General features: G+C 41.8%; 1 protein-coding gene across 2 annotated transcripts in view; it reads right to left on the minus strand.

Annotated features, from left to right (window-relative positions):
* LOC308116589 (guanine nucleotide-binding protein G(o) subunit alpha) overlaps window positions 1–18,623 on the minus strand; it is a 104,943-nt gene extending 86,320 nt beyond the window's left edge. For both annotated transcript variants that reach the window (XM_080474847.1, XM_080474848.1), the window contains exons 1-2: window positions 17,841–18,623; window positions 16,935–16,977 (exon numbers count right to left, since the gene is read on the minus strand). In XM_080474847.1, the coding sequence (XP_080330973.1) occupies window positions 16,935–16,977; window positions 17,841–17,958 (161 nt within the window). In that variant the 5' untranslated portion in view covers window positions 17,959–18,623. The remainder of the gene's footprint in view (window positions 1–16,934; window positions 16,978–17,840) is intronic.
* Between the last annotated feature and the right edge of the window lie 877 nt (window positions 18,624–19,500).

Genomic DNA, 19,500 nt, shown 5'->3' on the forward strand with positions numbered 1-19,500 from the left:
AGCAGATGGCACAACTAATACATTTATGCCATTTATTAAGTAAGAGAAGCTTCATAACTTCCACAACAAGGCCGTATGAAGTCCTACATCCAGTTGTGGGATTATTGGGGTGTTATTTTTACTAGCCTCGAGCTCACAATTGCTTATAAAATGTCAAAGAGAGTCTAAGCAGCAACAGGAATTTAACCATGTTGAGTCTGATGATTGTTGCACACTGTATGTGAGCTGTAGCACAGCTGGTTTAAGGGTTGACTCACTCCTAAGGACAGAGGAGTCAAACACACAGTGTGTCGGCCGATACAGGCCTGTCAGAAGATCCAGTCTGGTTCAAGGGATGACAAAAGAAATTTTTTAAGTGACTACTAATTTGTCAACCAGAGGGGAACAGAACAGAAACTCAAAAGACAGTAGAGGGCAACGTTTCCGACTACCTTATGCTATAGCTAGCACAACAGCAATAGGATATCATACGCATGGTTTGATCTCATTAAGATCCACCGGAAACCAGACAGTACACCGAATCCTGCAGCAGATAACAGGTTTATTATATTCTTCAGATGAGCCTTGAGTGGAGGGGTATTGTCTTGCACTTACTGCTGTGATTGGCGGTTTCAAAAAGTTGAAGCGTCATCACTTCTTTGGCAGATACCATTCTTATTACCATGCTAGGCAACCTAAATATACACCAAACCAAACTATCACACAAACAGATCAAATAACTTACATGCCTTGTTCTCATCTATATTGTTAGATTGCACGCATTACGTGGCAATTTATTTCGTGACCTCACTAATATCTGAAAAAAAAAAGGGGGTATGATTGATGCTTTTGATATTCAGAATTTCTCACAATCTTTAATGACTGAGCCATGCAACATTAATAACCGCTCAGATTACTGAAAGGCAAATTTCAGAGGCAAATAATTCAGAGTAGTTATATTTTAGCCTTTAACACATCACGCACCAGTAGCAACACTGACTGCAGGCTCAAACCGAAGGTATTCAGGCTGTGAGGAGAGTGCTGCCCATGACACCCCTGTGTGGCCCCACGAAAGCCATTTTCCTGTTAATTCAATAATTTTTTTTTTAAGATGTCTTTCTGTAAGTGAGGGCATAATTCCCCTTTTCAGTAGTCACGGGACAATTGCCACTACTGCAGGCTTCGGTCAATACCATTCATTCAATACTGAAATTAAATAATATTTACCATAAGTAGCAGATTGAAGACATACTCAGAATATGATGCACTCCAGCTCAAGTACGGGCTTAAAAAAAACCTCTTGCCTTTTTCTTTTCTTTTTTTTTTAACATGACATTGAATCAATAAACACTTAAAGGTTTATTAAAAATCATAACAAGAAAATCTCATTGATTTACCTCCACATTTTAAGTATTTACATATTCAGTTACCAGTGAAAAACACAAAATCCATACCAGCGACTCCCGTGCACTCTCTTGTTCCTCTTTTATTAAATGCCACTAGAACACGGAAAGCCACAAGACTCCCCCACCTGACATGCCGGTGAGGAGCTCCCCGAGTGGTTCGGTGTTGGGTTCGAACGATATTTGCGCGAAGCGCCGGGGAAGAGTCCTGCTGGCTTCAGGTGGGCTCAGTGCAGAAGGAGAGTACCGAGGCCAAGGGACGATTCACACTGGTTCAGCAGAGATGTTAGGAGCTGCACACACGTGCATGTAAACTCAGGCAGACAGGAGAGCAGAATAATTACAGTTCAGTATTATATCTAGGGAGACCTCATTAAATCTGTCTGCCATTATCTCTCTGTTTCACTGTCACCTGTTATCTCTATCTGCCTCTGTCCTCTTTCATCCCTCACTCCCCGAGCCTCGCTGTGTATGTGTGTGTTAGTATATTTTTACCCATCATACTTGCTCCGGCTCAGGCTCTCCCACTCACTGTCATGTTCTCTTTCAACCCTCATTCCTAATTATTTCTTCTTTTTTTAACTCTTCTCCTCCTTCCTCGTTTTTTTTTTACTTGAAATTAACTATTAATTTAAAAGAGCGTTCGTGTACAACACACACACACACACATGCGCACGCACGCACGCACGCACGCACGCACGCACACACACACACACAGTCATCAGTGTCATATCAGTGTCATAACGGTTGCCACATTAACAGTTTTGACACTTTCATGAAGTTTCACGCCCAAAATGTTCAACTGAAGTTTTGAAATTCCGATTTTAGTTTGTGTGACCTTTCAGCCATTGTTCATACGTTGATGACAACTACAGTTAATTGTTCTCTTTGGCAAACCGGTGACGGTATATAATTTATTGCAGTTTAGACTTTTCAATATGTACATTGATATTTTTGATATCACACACACACAAAAATTGCTAAATGTTGTGCAGCCATAGTTTTTATTTAGGATGAAATGTCACATTTTTATTGTTCAAATAAGTACATGTCTGCTGTTTTTAACAATCCAAGCAATGTGAAGATTTGGTTGAAAATTCAGTGAGTTGACAAATTTAATTGTGTAAAGACCTTTCTAGATAAAAGTGAATGCACTGAGAGCGAAGCGGGTCCTCATCCAATATGGCGGCCATGCTGATACTTCAGCTCCAAAAGGCAGCAGCTAATATATTTTATGTTAATGGTCCACTTGTATATTTCGAAGTTCCCCAGCGAATAATTGTGACACAATCCCAATTCAAAGTCTTAAAGGTGGGATGAACTGTTATATAGCCATTCAGACTGATTTATCAGACACATCTGATTCCAATATCCAACCACATATGAAAGTGGAAAATCATTTGTGTTCTGCTCTAACTGTCACAAGGTCACATATGGCCAAAAAGTTGGATTTGAGCCACCTGTGCATGCATTGTAAACCTAGCCAAATATTTTGTGAGGAGTGACGCTGCTAAACTCTTAAAGGTTTCAGAGCCCTTTGCTCTTTACTATTGTTGTCCATGATAACAGTTGCAGAGCTGCTGTCTCGGCTAGTGGACAATGAGCACTTCCTAAAGAAATGGATTTATGAACATCCGGATTTTGAGGAGCATTTTCCAACTGCCGACTACTGAACTTAAAACTTAATGAGTGAATCAGTCATCAGACACAGTCATAACGTGTTTACGAGTCATAACGCGCTCACAGCTCAGCTGATGTGTCACAGCAACAATACAACAATACAATTCCGCGCTTAGACAGAGAAGTACTGTTGGTACTGGGTATTTATGGTCATTCAGATGAATCTTGCTGGTAATATTATTTAAGGCTTTTGTCTTTTCTTTTTTAACTGTAACATGGGCTCAGTACTAGTGGTTAGATCTTGACTTTCTCATTTGCTAATATATACAAGATTGTGATTAAGGTGAGCAGCAGTGGGTCAAAGAGGTATGATTAAGCTTTTTTTTTTTTTTTTTTAAGGGGCACATAACACATTGAACCACAAAATTCTCAATCTTGTTTGCAAAGATGGAAATAGCTGAATTTAGGCCACGGAAGTCCTAATTTAGAGATCTACATTTAATTCAATAGAGAATACAAACTATATCTCATCGCCTCATGTTAACACATCATAGAGGATGACAAGGATATGGGCTACCCAAACTAAACATCACATAAGAACAGTTCTGGACATATACAGCCCTTTATTTGGCAACAGCAGTGAAGCAAACCAGGAGGGTTTCATTCATCTGTTCGCTGGGGATCCTGCCAGAACCTCAGCGACTATACAGAGGACAGCTTTGTGGAAACTTGGAATTTAGATCTAGGTCATTTCTCCTTTCAATAACAGCTTTATATCAGCTGCAACTCACAAATATTGATAAGGTCTTGCAGTCTCAGGTGGCAAAAGACTTCAAAAGAAAAGGCTCTGCAAATATGTCACTTGTGACAGGATGTGAAGCCAATAGCTATCAATCAAAACATTTTACGACCAAAAAGTACGCACATGTAAGAGAATCAGTATTCATTTCCAGGTACGATAGGTTGATAACATCAGGCTTATGGAGAGGCTCAGGCTAAATGTGCAGTTAGATGGCTGTTTAAATAATTGAAAGACTAATGGGAATTGTAGACACTGGTTGCACAAAATAATGAGACGGCGAGAGACCGACGGAACTGGGGACACAAGTTTAATCAGGTCATCTCAGATTTAAGGTCGAAATGTAATTCTTCAGATTTCCCTCCCGTCTCTCCTGGGTCAATATTAATTACCTATCTTAAGCACACCAAGAAAACCTGAGATATTGAGTTGAGAAAAAGAGAATCCCTTTCTTGAATCGCACACGACTTGATGTACACCGAGTCCTCAAATTTGCTTGGAACAATTGAATATAAGTCTAATTTTGTGTCCTTTGCTCTCTTCCATCTGTGTTCTCCTGCAGGTGTCTGAGATCATTATTCCATCCTAAACTATCATGGATTATTTGTTATGTGTTGACTGTTATGTGTCGACTGCCCAGTCGATGCAGATCATCTTTAAATGATCTTGGCTCTGCTGGAAGTTCCTTCTCTGTGAATAGAAGCCTGTTTTCTGAATGCTCATGTGGAACTGTTGGTTTCATTAAATAGAGAGATAATTTTTTCTATTTTATAACTTCAAGAACAAGGAGATAACTGTTCAAATTATATTGGAGCAGGTCACTTTGTGAGCAGATGAAGTTTTACTTTCTGCACATTGTGGGTCTCTATTTAATTTTTAAATGCATTTAAATCAAAGCAGCTTTGTCTGAAACACAAGCTATTTCTGTTACTAATAACAGAATTACCCGGATTATGCAATCCACGTGTTAGTAAAACAAAGCTAGAAAACATTACATATTTTGTAATGAAATCAGACAAATGGAATTACAAAACTACACCGGTAAGTTCAAAACACTCATTTTGAATTCAGAACCCAAAATACTGGCTGAAAAAAGAAAAAAAGAATTTAAATATAGGAACATCCCAATGAACAAAACCGTGAAGGTGGCTTCCTGTAAACCATCAAAAATAGAAAAGCTCTCTGCAGTCTTGTGCAGCAGCCACTTTAATCCATCACAGAAACAACACAGACACAAATCCAATCATTATTCTCATCTAGAGTTTTGTACATAGTATGAAAACAAAGCACTGCTACAGATCTCACACAAGTTACTTATTAACTCTTATTTAAGCCGTCTATGCGCCAGTCAACCTTGACACTGTACTTTGTGACTGTAGTGTTTTTTCAGACTGTATTATTCGAAAACAACAACAAGGTTTTGCCCATTCGGGACGAACAGAACTGAGTACACATGAAGTGAAAGCAATCAAACTGTACAAATACTGTCACTGACAACAAAGCAAAAGATTCAAACGATTCGTTGATGTTGGATGTAATTTCCACATAAACGCTATTCGGAGTTGGAAAGTGCAATTCTGACGGAGGTGTGACACAGATCCCAAAATACAAGCATGCATTCAAACGTAGCAGTCACAGTCACATCAGCTGACTTTATATCAGCTGAGTGCGGCCGCGGTAACAAGACTCCATTGTCTCGCAGTGAGCTGAACTGACATGAAACCTGCCAAATAGGTCCGACACACACACACACACACACACACACACACACAGACACACACACACACACACCAAAATGTGCAGACAAACAAGAACAGGGGGCTTAAAAAAACACACTCAAGTATGTAGATGTGCACACACAAATACACACACGCGCAATTTTGTATCACAAAAGACCTTTGTTTTGTTTTAGTAAGAAGCTCTGATTAGCACACACACACACACACACACACACACACACACACACACACACACACACACACACACACACACACACACGCGCGCACACACGCACACACACGCACACACACTCACACACACTCACACAGAGCAAAGCAGCCTTTGAAATGATAAAAATGCAACCCATTCAGCGAGAGGAAGAAAAACATACGCAGTACATTCAACGTCAAAAAACAAAGCTGTCGAATGATTTAAATCAGGTAAGAAAATGACCCGAGACCTGCAGGAAACTGTAAATCTGCAGCGATGCACCTCCATGAGTATCTGTACCTCCAGAGCCTTCATTATATTTGATGAGACAAGGTGAAAGGTGCTGAGAGTCGATGGAGAGCTAACTTAACTTAACGATTTCATACTGAGCGTCTATAGACACAGCATCCAAACATGTGTTGCATAAAGCTCCTCTGAAAGAATCGTCTTTATTCTACAGATGCACAGAAAATCATCGAAGAAATGTTTTATTGATGGAGAAAATATTGAGTTTCCTACGAATAAACAATGACCCAGAACACACCAAACTGCATCAGCCACCGAGAAGTGAATCAAAAAAACGACTTAAGCATAACAATTTCAGAATCTGTACTGAGAAAGATATCACGTGTAAGGCAGATATATTGGATTTTACGCCAGCACATAGCCACTACTGTGCAGAAGAAGATGAAAGAGGCCAAAAGAAAGAATAGTGTGCATAGCAAGTAAGTTATTTAAACCAACTTTACAGGGCATGGATATGAGTAAAATTATCTCTGCTGTAGCCAGCTACAGAATTCATACGCTTCATAACGCAGTAGTTAAATCAGTAATATAGAATCGGGTTATGCAATATTGACAGAGCTCATCTCTGTGCTCGAGTACCTTTATGCTTATTTTGAGGATAATTGGTTAACTGTACTTAAATAATCAGACTATATAGCCATCGTGAAAGAATATATACTCGTCAGGTGTGAGAATTTAAGGGCTTGCGGGTTCTGGAGTGTTTTTCCAGCTCTGAGGCGCCGTTTACACAACAACGAATACAAGTGTATCCGCAAAACTTTCTTGACTTTTGGGGGGGGGGTCCGTTTACGCGACACCAGTGTACAGATTCACTGTATCCGCAAAGTTTTTAAACCGGCTCCCAAAGTGGAAAGATTCTTTCACGGTCGCCAGTTCTTTCCTGCAGAGACTGCTGGAGGCTATTGAGCCTGTTACTGCGCATGCGGCCCCCTAGTGGTATGACCCCTGATAGCGTCCGAAGCGTCATCTGTCCATACGGATGTCGAGCGCTCTCCATTTTCTTCACGTTTATAGCGTCTTGTTCTCTGCACACATGTCTCTGTGGTTTCATTACAAAATCAAGCAACAGCGCCCTCCCGTGGTCCGGCATAGTAATTACATCATTGTCAAGCGTGTCCACTGTTGCAGTGTAAAGCACTCCTTTTTTCTTTTTTTTTTTTTTTACGGATTAGGTGTTGTCTCATGAAACGTTGTCGTGTAAACGGGGCCTGAATCCCCCCGTACGTATCATGGTTTAAAGGTCACAGCTCAAGAGGGCTGGCTGTGATCCCATGGTCAAAAGCACAGACTGAAAGGAGTCTGTAGTAGTGCGATCGAGAGAATACATTATCTACGACTGATGAAAATGTGGGACAAAACAGATTCTTCTCTTTGGCCGACAGGTCGCTGCTTTGCCAACTTATTTCTTCCCGGTCTGGTTGATGTCGTACTAACAGACAAAAACGCAACAAGTGGAAGGTTTTGATGTGTTGCATCTAAACCAAAGCTGAGTGTTTGACTTATCTGGTGGACGCGGTTCACATGTGAAGACACTGTGTGGAAAATGACAGCTTTGATGGTTGAATTATGATGACTCACTGAAAGATCTTTCATCTTTCCTCATCGGAAAGAATTACGATGAGATAAACATTTTATGCATGAAAACAAGTGATTTCAACCTGGTGAACATCAATTCATGACTGATCTAAGAAATGTGTAGCTGTGTATCTTACAGGCACTTGAAAAGTCCCCGAGAAATCTTAATTAAACATTTTTCTGAAAAAGTTCAATGTTAGGTGTGTTTTTTCATCTAGTGGCTGCCTCATGCTCGTTGCATTTGTTTGCTATGGTGCTCACAACCATGTTCAACGCAAATATTTAAACACAACCAAGGTTTGTGCACGTCCTGTTGTTCAAGCTTGTGTGTGTGTGTGTGTGTGTGTGTGTGTGTGTGTGTGTGTGTGTGTGTGTGTGTGTGTGTGTGTGTGTGTGTGTGTGCTTGTTTGCGCGTGTGTGTTTTACATTTGCCAGTTTAACATGTGTAAATGAGATTCAAAATATTCCATACGCACACATGGGTATCAAGTCCCGCTCGGACACGCTTGCGAGCACATGCACACACGCCAACAGTTATTTCACTGCTCGCTGAGGCAGCCAATCAAATCAATTCCAGTGATGAGCACGCCCCCCGGCTATATTTAACCAATGAAGGGTGACAATCTGGCTGATGGACTGCTTCACATGACCAGTTGCAGACTCTCCTCATGCTAGACTTGAGTCGGTGCCAGCACGAGTTACCCAGTCTCTTAGCCCTCCCCACCCCCCAACCCCCACCCACCCCGCCTCCTCCTGCTATCGAGCCATCTCGGGAAAACGAAGGCTAATAATTATCGAGGAGATCAGAGTCCGGGAGAGGAGCGCACTTTGCTCCCCGGTCCTCGTCTCTCTGTCACTTCCTTCCACTTGCTTAATAAGAGCGAACAGGCGCTCTCACTTGTCAGTCTCTTGCTCAAGATGTCTTCGCCTCCCTCGTCTCGCCTCCCCACAGATTTATTCTCACTTGTCCTCCCTCCTCGTTTCTTGTTTCACCCTCCTCTCTCCCCCTCCTGCTTCTTTTCACACTTACACATCACTTTACCCTCTGAAAAAAAACAAGAAAAAAGTGAATTCTTCTGTCTGGTTGCTTGAGATGAGTCTTCCTGTATCTTTAACACCCCCCTTCCACCACTTTGTCAAACTTTCTAGTCTCTCTGTTAAATTCTATTCTTTCCCCCACTTGCTCCTTTCTGTTTCCTTCACTTCTTTGAACCGGGCAATTATTTTCCTTCATTAAATTGTCCCTTTCTGTCTCTATCTCCCCAACTATGACACCCTCCCCTCTGCCTCTCAGCACAAAACACATCCCACCACCTTTTTTCCTTCAGTTTCCTCTCCTTCCCCCTTTTATTCTCGTCTTCTGAGGCTTAAACCTAATTATCTCCTGCTCTGGTGAGAGAAACACACACACACACACACACACACACACACACACACACACACACACACACACACACACACACACACACACACACACACACACACACACACACACACACAGGGTGGGAACAGCCTGTGGGAAGCAGTGCAGCCGTGGGGGACGGACAGCGTTTGTTCTCCCTCCGGCCGGTCACCTCCGATCATGTCAGCACGGCACAAACACGCACTTCTACGCTGTACGAGAGCCAGAGTCGAAGAGAATAAGAAACCACAACGATGAAAGCTATTACACATCACACATACGAGCTGTGACAGGGTTTGTGTTCATTTGCTGATTTCACAAGAGGGCCACATTTCTACTACCACATTGTAATATAAAAAAAATTAAATAAACCTTCTGTACATATGTCAGTATGGATGATTAATTTGAAGGGTTTATTCAGCGACCTGGACCTGCTTTTGATGACGTGTCAGACCTCTTGTGCTAATTAAATGCTTCTGAAACCCTGTGAACAATGTGGGGCTGCACAGGCGAATGGGATTTTCACCTGCAAGAACTGTTATGTGTTATTATCTCCAACTGCGAGGAAATAGTTTTAAGTAAATTCAATCATCCAGCCATTAGTTATACCCACTTATCCTCGAGGGTTAGCAGGGGGCCGGAAGTGAATCCAGTTGGGAGAAAGGCACAAGTAGACCTCTTACATAGGAACCCAAATACACGCTTACCTTTACAAGATGGATTAAACAAAATGGCCTTGTTAGAACATACAGTAAACTCATCATTAAAGACAAATATGAATACGAAACAACTTTCTGTGCATCCTTAGCCTAACATGCCTGGAAGTATAAGCATTTTCAAGCAAGGACAAAAAAATAAGAGTGTATTCTGACCTTTCCAGAGTTTGGGGTATACACAATAAAAGCATTTCAGGCTTCCTGGTGTTTCATGACTAGAAACTGCATTTCTTTACTATGCCATTTTATGCCCACAGGATTTTTTTTTTTTTTTTTTTTTAAATAGGTCATGGGCTGTTAATCATTGAAAAATAAATTACCCAGAGACTTATTACAGTATGAAAAGATACCATAAACAGCTCCTGCGATAACCAGGTGGCTGCAGAATAGTAATAATATTCTCACTTTTACAGGCGTTAGCTTGTGGCACTGACTTCCTTTTTCTGAGTTTCACAATCTTGATGATGCCAAATAGGTTTTTTTTAAGCCTTTGTGTTCTAGCTTAAAAACAATTACACCGCCACGTGGTAACCATGACGACAAAGCTGAACTTAATTTTTTTGTTTTGTTTGATCTCTTTAGTCTAATACAACAGTTTTTCCCAACAAACTTCTGTATCTATAATAACTACGTTTACATTAAGTTACAATACTTAATTACTGAGTTAAAACAGAAACACACATAAAGTGTCTCTGCTAAAGTCATTTTATCTTCATAACAAAATTTTAGGACTCAGAAGATTTTACAGACAAAAAAAATAAATCATATTTAATTGATTAAATGTAATTTAATCCCTTTCCCTGTTTTCCTGAATTCAGAAAGTATAATTTTGGTTTGCTCTATAAAGTTGAAGAAATGTTAAAGTATTTCTATTTCTTGTACTCAGTGAGTTGCATATAAATTAATGAGAGCGTTATTCCTCCCAACACCACCAAACTCAAATTATCTGAGGGAAGAACCACTTTCTGCAGATGAAACAACAATTCCTGCTATTTTTAGTTTGTCCATAAAGTCTCCGAGAAAATAATGAAAGCTCTGCAGCTAAATCCTTTCAGCTTTCATTTCAGTTTTGAACTGGATTGTCACTTTTCTCCAAGCCCTATTCCATGTCTTACAGCAGCACAAGCCAAAGTTTTGTTGGGCTAAAGTTATAGAGAGTCAAATATATTACAGGCAGCTCCTATCATCTGCTCATATTAGTTTGAACATGAAATACAACCATGGACCACAGTGGACATTTCTGCCAGTGAAACAGGCTAAGATGTCTTAGAATACTTACACAATGATATTATCAGATCCTTCTCTATGCACTAGATTGAGGTATAAAGACTCTCGGTTGATAAACGATACACCCCAATTTCTTCTTGAGTAAAATAACCTCAAGATGGCCTTATGTTTGACACCCTTGATCTACACTATGTAAGAAAAAATACAATCAATACCAAGCCGATCAAACAAAGAACAAAGCAACTGAACTACTTAACAGAATTCATTGGAAAGAGGAAAATAACAGAGTGTTCTTTGAAGCAAATAATCCTCATATTAACAGGTTTAACTCCTTGGTGGACGTTCTCACTCGCGTTGCAACATACCAAGCCAACCAACTGCAGCTAACAAGGCAAACTTCTAAGAAAAGAAAAAATTTAAATCCTGCATCTTCTGGGCATGTTAACCAGAAAGAATTAATTACACGTGTCTCTGGAGCTCTCCCTCGCTGATCCAGCCCCAGAAGCAGAGAGCCTTTCAGGGTGAAACACAAACAACTCTCATAATGTTGGGGGGGGGGGGGGGGGGGGGGGTGCTTCACCTCCACCCACCAGGAAGAAGGACATCGAATGTTTCCCTCTTTTTTTTTCTTTTTTTTTCGTGGTGGGTCAGTTTCCTCAGCCCAGCTCAATCATATGAAAATATTCTTACAATGAATTAGTTTTCTCTGTGTGACACGTACACACACACACACACACACACACACACACACACACACACACACACACACACACACACACACACACACACACACACACACACACACACACACACACACACACACACACACACACACACACACACACACACACACACACACACACACACAGCAGCGCACGAGAGGTCAGTTTGCCAGCTGGGCAGCGAGAGAACCTTTGCACACGTCTAAACACACACAGGCTCCATAAACAGATGGTGTCTCCTGTGCACAACACACATACTATGCATGAGATAGAGATATGTTTTTCACACATGACCACGTCCCTTCAGTTTCTGGCCCAAATATATAGGAGCTAATGGATCATGCATATACGTGTACGTGCTCAACCCAGCATTCATACGTTACTCAAACTAATCCCATCTTCTCTCAGATTTCCTTTCCGTGTCCCGACACACCGTTTTTTTTCCCCCCTTCAGTTTGTCATGACTTACACATGTATTCCAACTCAACTTTGGGTTTAGTTTTTTTGAAGGATCCTCATAATCTGAATGAGTAAACAGATTCAGGTGCTCACAACACAAGTGATATCTGAACTGCGCTCACACAGACACACACAGAGAAATGCACTTGTACTCTCACAGAGATGTTATCGATGCTTTCTTATGAGGTATTGTCACTTCCAGCGATTGCATCATCTCAGAAAGCAATAACCTGTGTTTCAAAGGAGAGCAGGACAGGATTTGTGCAGACACTGGAGGGCAAATGATTTCAGCAACAGCCCACTTGCAAAAGGAATTTCTTTGAAAGTTAAAAAAATATAACCTAAATAAATTCAACACCAAGAATGTGAACAAAGCAAGTACACAACCATACCCACCATATAGTATATTCAGCTAAAGTTTAATGGACTCCTTGCTTCTACCCACTAAGACTACATACACAGCTGTGACACACACACACACACACACCGCAGCTCAATATAAACACCATCAAATCTAAATCTAATCCACTCATCTCTGTCCCTCTTTTTCCCTTCAGAAACTACACACACACACACACACACACACACACACACACACACACACACACACACACACACACACACACACACACACACACACACACACACACACACACACACACACACACACACACACACACACACACACACACACACACACACACACACACACACGCACTGGTCACTCAGGCACGCCCCAGATGTTCAAAGCACTCTGGAAGAAAACGCAGCAAAGGGCTTCCCAGTCCTCTGATGAGGTTCCGGAAATAGCAGAACGTCTCTGAACAGGAACGTATGGGCTTCCCTGACAGGGCGCCATCCGCCACTTCATGAGAGCAACCTCTCTTCATGTAATGTTAGATGTTCTGTGTAAATGAGCAAAAATCCAAGAGGACATTGTGAAGAATGAACAACAATTCGTGAACAGTGTTGCAGTCTCGCAAACAACCAGCGTGGTGGTTTTACTACATCCACACGTCCGGTCTTAGACCAATCTGCATTAATGACTGGACCCAAAAGTAACAACGACAGATATCTCAACATCCACTCTGGTGGCGGATCGGGTTCAGTCTGGTTCTTGAATGTGATTGTTTGAGTACATTTTGTGACAGGAAGGGCTTCGAAACAAGCCAAGTATAAGGTGCAAAGATGCAACGACTTTCTGTGGTGACCTATGTTAAAAGAAGAGACACGCAACAATGCATCAATTTAAAATAACTGGTGTTGATTTCTAGATCTGAAACTAAGTGAAGCGCACATAGTAGTCCGTTGCTGCGAGCACTCACCTACAGTCTCTCTGGATTGCACAATGGAAGTGAACATGCAATATGTTCTTGGGTATTGTGCTCGCGATATGATACGTGCTATTCACAAATACTTAAGTCTTTGTGCTTTAGGACTTGTTTGTCAAAATGACAGTGTTCTTTCACTTGCCCCAAATATCACATTCTCTGTGATTGGATTTTGTTGTGGTGTTTTGTTTTGTTTTCCAGCAGATGTGCATCTGCAGTTCCCACCAGCAGCTTTTCAGAAGAGCCTCTGACTTTTTTTTTTTTTGCAATATGCACCATCACATGTCCTGATGTTGCAATAAGAGAGAAAGAGACATATTGTGTGACGTATTGCGCAGCCTTAGTTTGAACCTGCATAATGTACAGCCACAGACCAGAAAACTGCAAGGACTGCAATGTGCATGGGCAGCAATGTCCTTCCTAAATCTGTAGCAGGTACTCGATGGCAGCCGAGTGGGCCAGGTGGCATTCAGCATATCATCATCTCTCTCAGGTACTTATAGAAGTGACGCCACTTTCTTTATTGAACACCATGTACAGTGAAATGTCTTGCTCAAGGACATTGAAACCGGAAACCCACTGATGCCACAGTCAAACATCAGGCCTGCATGATACGAAAAACTGCTAATACAATGAAATATCTCTAACATGATAACAAAAACCCAAACCAAGCCTCACAATACATTTTGTTGGTGTTCCATCCCCAGAAGGATGTGGCGTGAATGAGTGTATGAGATGAAGCTTCAAATTTATACTGACTGCCAAATCCAGTTTTCACAACGTATCTATAAGCCACAATATGTTGTAGGCTGCAATCAGACACATGGAGGTGGCACAGCCTGAGTGCTTTGAAAAAGAGAGCGCGGTGTAAATCAGATTAAATGAAACACACGCCTTCTGTCCTATAAATGCATCAAACAGCAGTAATACCACACAGCCTTATTATGTGCGTCTGTAATTCAACAAAGTGTATAAAATGAAAGTCTTGTCATCTTTACTTTGCATAAGTAGGCTCCCACAAATATCACAGACAGGTACTTGTACTGTATCACACTGTAAATAAATACGTGATTTATTACAGTTCGGCAAAATCAATGCATTCCGCTGCTCGAAACGTTACTATATATCGTATAATCAATGAACCCAAAAGAGCGCATCGGCCAGTGTGCAGAATGTGATGAGCAGCTGAAATGACCACTAGCAGCTGAGAAACGGGCTCATCTGGATTCACTGAATCATGTACTCATGTGATATGTCACTATACGACCATTACTAAAGCCCATTATCGGCTAAAACGCACTCAGCTGTCTGTAAAAGTGACGCAACGGAGGAGACTGAAGTAAAAAAAAAACAACAAAAACATATGTCACAAGTAAATTACTGAGAAAAGGAGGGAGCAGGAGGGGGAGGGACCGAACATCCCGTTGATATAGCAGGCAGTCGACCTCAAAGAATAAATACAGTAAATCCTGCATGTATATATTGTAGGATTACTGCTGTAACACGGTAAACACAAGAATACTACTAAAGTGTGATAAGGTTTCTACAAGGTCTACACAGACTGCCATAGATAAGTCCCAACAGAAGTATCATTAAATGCATTATAATGATACCATAAGAGGCAAAAACAGATCAGGCGGCATTAATTATGTCACTAAACTCCTTGCTAAATACCAGAGGTACATATTCAGTCTCGACAGGACTAAAACAGGAGTGCTGTGGTGGATTTTTAATCAGAGCTATGTTGGATTGTAAGTAAGCCTTCACAGACACTTGCACTGAAGTGACGCTGCTTAAATTAAATACATCACTCTGCCAATGGATGCTGTTATAAGGAAATAGCTCTTCCAAGTTTCATACTGGGCTGAAAGGGTGTCAAGGCAACATTTGTATTATCTCATACACACTGGTTTTACTGGACAGGAAAAACCATGGCGAGGTCACTAGTGTATTAGAGTCCAACACAGAGATACGAACAAATCTAACACAACTATTAGAATCACCAAATTCAGGTGGCTATAAATGCCTTGTTGGCTGTCTCAGTTAAAAGATGGGGAAGTGTGAGGATAACTCTTACGTCGCTTGAAACCTGTGGTCTTGGGTCATCTGACACAGTGGGCCTCATCCGTTTTGCTTTGCTTGTATAAAAATGGGAGCAAACATGATATTACACAAGCACTTGTGCAAGAGATATGAAAGTAGCACATATTATCGATTAAGTCCGTTCACCTTCACGAATATGGAATATTGGGGGTGTGTGCCCGATATTCCATAACATCTCGGTTCTTTGTTGGCTTTGGTTATATATGTCCTGAAGGTACCGGTGGTAAATGTAGATGATGTACACAATAATGTCATTACTCTGGTGTACTGGAGTATGTCGCAGCCGCTTTCACCTCTGATCCAGCGGAGAGCGAAATAGTTTATTTAATCCACACTGCAAAGAGTTGCAAACAGAAATAAATGTATGAGTCTGCAAAAAGTCAACGTGCATGTCTTTGGACTGTTGTAGAACTGCCCACAGAAAATCCATGCACACACAGGAAGAACATGTTGCCTCCACAATTGAGGTCTCCAAACTGAAAATCAACCAGGGGATATTCTTAGAGGCAGCCCGAAGTCCACAACAAGAAGAGGTTAACTGTCCAAAGACACACAACTCAAGAAAGAAGAGGATACTCTGAGAAGTTACTATTGAAAATATTGGTACCTCTCTAACTCATAAACCAATTGCTTGAATTGGTAGAATGAGACCTTATCATTTTTAACCAGCTTAATCAGACATATAACCTCGAAGAGGCTTGCTTGATGACATCATGACAACTATTAGTAATTTTTGTGGGAATGTGTAAGGAATGCTGTTCCCAGTTATCACCACACACTCACCCCCTCCTCAATGTGCTTCTATTGCTCTCGCTTAAGAGATTAAACTTAAGTTGCAGTGCTATTGAAGTTGACAGTGAATGCATTAGTACATGACTCTGTCCAGGAGCTCACAAAACACAGAGGAGGATAAGGAAATCAAAGCAGATCTGGCACGACGTTATCCCTCGTCTTAAGACTTCACACATCCTGCAACTAACTGCGTGTTAACAGTTACAGATTCTACTTATCCACGCACCGCATCTTATCTCACACCAGTTTGTAGGATTCAATTCAACGCTGCACCTGCATCCCTTCTTTTCCCACACCCTTTTCATCCCACACACATACAGCGTCACCCGCTGTTTGGCAGGTGACCGAACGAGCGGTGCTCTGCAATCACATATTTGACAAATCTTGAGGTGTTGGATTGGATTCTCTCAAGCAGAAGAAATATACGAAATCACCAGGATGTACATGTACAAGAACAGGCCACATACACACGGTGTACATGTATGTATGTGTGTGTGATAGAGAGTGTTAGTGAGACAGGGACACACGTGTACACTATGGGGTTATTAGACCGTGCTTATGAACGACTTACTTCATCTGTTTGACGATGGTGCTTTTCCCTGACTCTCCAGCCCCTGAGGGAGAAGAGACAAGAAGACAATGTAAACAGGGTGTGTGTGTGTGTGTGTGTGTGTGTGTGTGTGGTGGTGGTGGGGTGGGTGGGAGGGGGGGGGGGGGGGGGGGGGGCATTTGAAGCAGAGTGCAAAAGATGAAGGGGTGGGAGAGTGGATTAGAAGAGAAAGAGAGAGAATCAGCCTCTTAAAAACCTACATGTATGAGCACAGCAGCAGCAGGAGGGTGGAGATGAAGAAAAAAAAATGGAGAAAGTATGGCTGCATCTTTTCTTTCCCATCCTCTTTCTCAGAAAAAAAAAACCCCTCCTCTACCTTCCATCTTGTAACTCAGCCAAACAGATTAAGGTTCATTTTCTGCAAAGAATCAATGAATCAATCTCCTATCCAAAACCAATGATCCCGTTCTGGGCCCACCATTGCTGCATGCTGCCATTTTTCTCCCCCTGACATGCATCTGCAGTTAGAACACCTCGGAGAACACAGCTGCTTTTACTGGATTATTATGCTAAAGAACACTAAATTATTAATAATAACACTAAAGATAAGACGCACCTGTCTTATCTTTAGTGGTTTTTATTAGAGCAGGTGACTTTAATGTGATGGAACTAGAATCAGTGAAAATTGGTTATTTTGGCCAAAATGTGAGTGTTTGTAAACCATACACGTCGTGTTTAGTTAATTTGATCTCCAGCGCAGCCCTTGAATTGGATCATTTCTTCTCACCACCACCACCACCCCCATACACCACACCTTTCAGTCGCCCTGTGCGTCTCTCTCTCTCTCTCTCTCTCTCTCTCTCTCTCTCTCTCTCTCTCTCTCTCTCTCTCTCTCTCTCTCTCCCCCTCTCTCTGTCTCTCTCTTACCGAGAAGCAGCAGTTTAACATCTTTGGCCGCAGTCAGACCGTCCTCCTTCAGGTTTTTCTCGATGGCTTTGCTCCGGTCCAGAGCCGCCCTCTCTTCTGCGCTCAGAGTACATCCCATGGTTAGAGAACACAGCTTGAACGCGTTACCGGTACCGGAATCCACGGCAAAAAATGGAAAAAACACACACACAAAAAAAAAAAAAAAGAAGACGCAAAAAATAGGTGGATGGATGAAACTTGGAACAAAGCCGCTTGTAAAGATCCTTTTTGATTATTTTTCCTCGGCTTTTTTTTTTTTTCCTTCGATCCCTCTCTGGGCAGCTCCCTCTCTCTCTCTCTGTCTCTCAAACCGGGGATACAGGCAGCGTTAAAGCATTTAAATCACGGATCCGCTCGGTTTGAGCCACAGCGCATTGAAAAACAACGGTAGTCTCCGCAGCTGGCTGCTTCTCAAAACGTAGTCTCAGTGGTGTCCGTTTCTCCTGATTGCTTTATTATTATTTATTTTTCCTTCTCTCGGTAAATCACGATAACGGTTCCCGTCTTCTCCACTCGTCTTTTTTCCTTTTTTCTTGTGCGTTACTGGCCGGCGGTGCGCTGCGCTCGCATCGCTCGGTTCTCACGGCGGACGGTTTCTGCCTGGCTTCGGCTCCTCCGGGGCGGGCGGGCGGGCAGGCGGCGGGGACTCGCTGTGTAACGACGATTGCCTCCCGGTAGCTCCGGTGTGGGCTCGGTCCTCCGTTAGTTCATGCGCTCGATTGCAGGTTGCTGACGTCAGAGAGGCGAGAACAAATGTGGGAAGCGGGCGCGTGGACTCCCAGTGGCGCAGCCTGGTGGCGCACGGTTAAATAGCCTGGTACCTTTACTCAATCTGCCCCTAAAGAAACAAAAAGTTCCCAAACACGTCAAACCCATCCAGGAAAAGAGATCACAGCCTTGCACACAGTCTGAAAGTTACCTAAATCCACTCAATCATATGATCTCAACAAAGCTCGTTGCATGCAGGTGCGAAATTCTAGATATTAACCCTTTTGGTCAGGAGCATCAAACATAAGACCTGTGGGCCAAAACCGGCCTGCAAGAGGCTCCGATCTGGCCCACCAAACCACCAAGCAAATGGTACAAAATTCAAAGAAAACAGTGATTTATTTTTTGTCCCCACAAATTTCTGACGAGACACAATGCATCACAGAGACCAAGTTTTACTGTGCATTGCATTAGAGGGTTTCATTAAAATCGGCTTTATGTTGAAATTGTAGTAATTATTATTAGTAATTAGAAAAGAGAGGAAGTCACAGCTTCTATATTAAGAGTGCAATCATCCAACCAAATAGGCAAAATTGATTGTTCCCACAATTCAGGAGTGAAAATAAAAAATAAACTTCATAATTCTACAAGGCAAATTATTCAAAATCAATGTTGACATTGAGGCTTTGTCTCCTGTAATTTGAAAGTCTGCTCTAATCTGCAAAACCAATAAACAATCAATAAAACCAAGAAAATGACATAGTAATCTCTTTATCCATCCATCCATCTTCTACTGCTTGATCCTGTACAAACAGTACCATAAAGATGACAGACTGGATGCATTGAGCATAATAACAACCAGCATCATTTTACATGCACTGGGTTCATGTTTACACGCTGTTGTGATTCATAA

Source organism: Lipophrys pholis, assembly GCF_963383615.2.
Source record: "Lipophrys pholis genome assembly, chromosome: 11".
NCBI lineage: Eukaryota > Metazoa > Chordata > Actinopteri > Blenniiformes > Blenniidae > Lipophrys > Lipophrys pholis.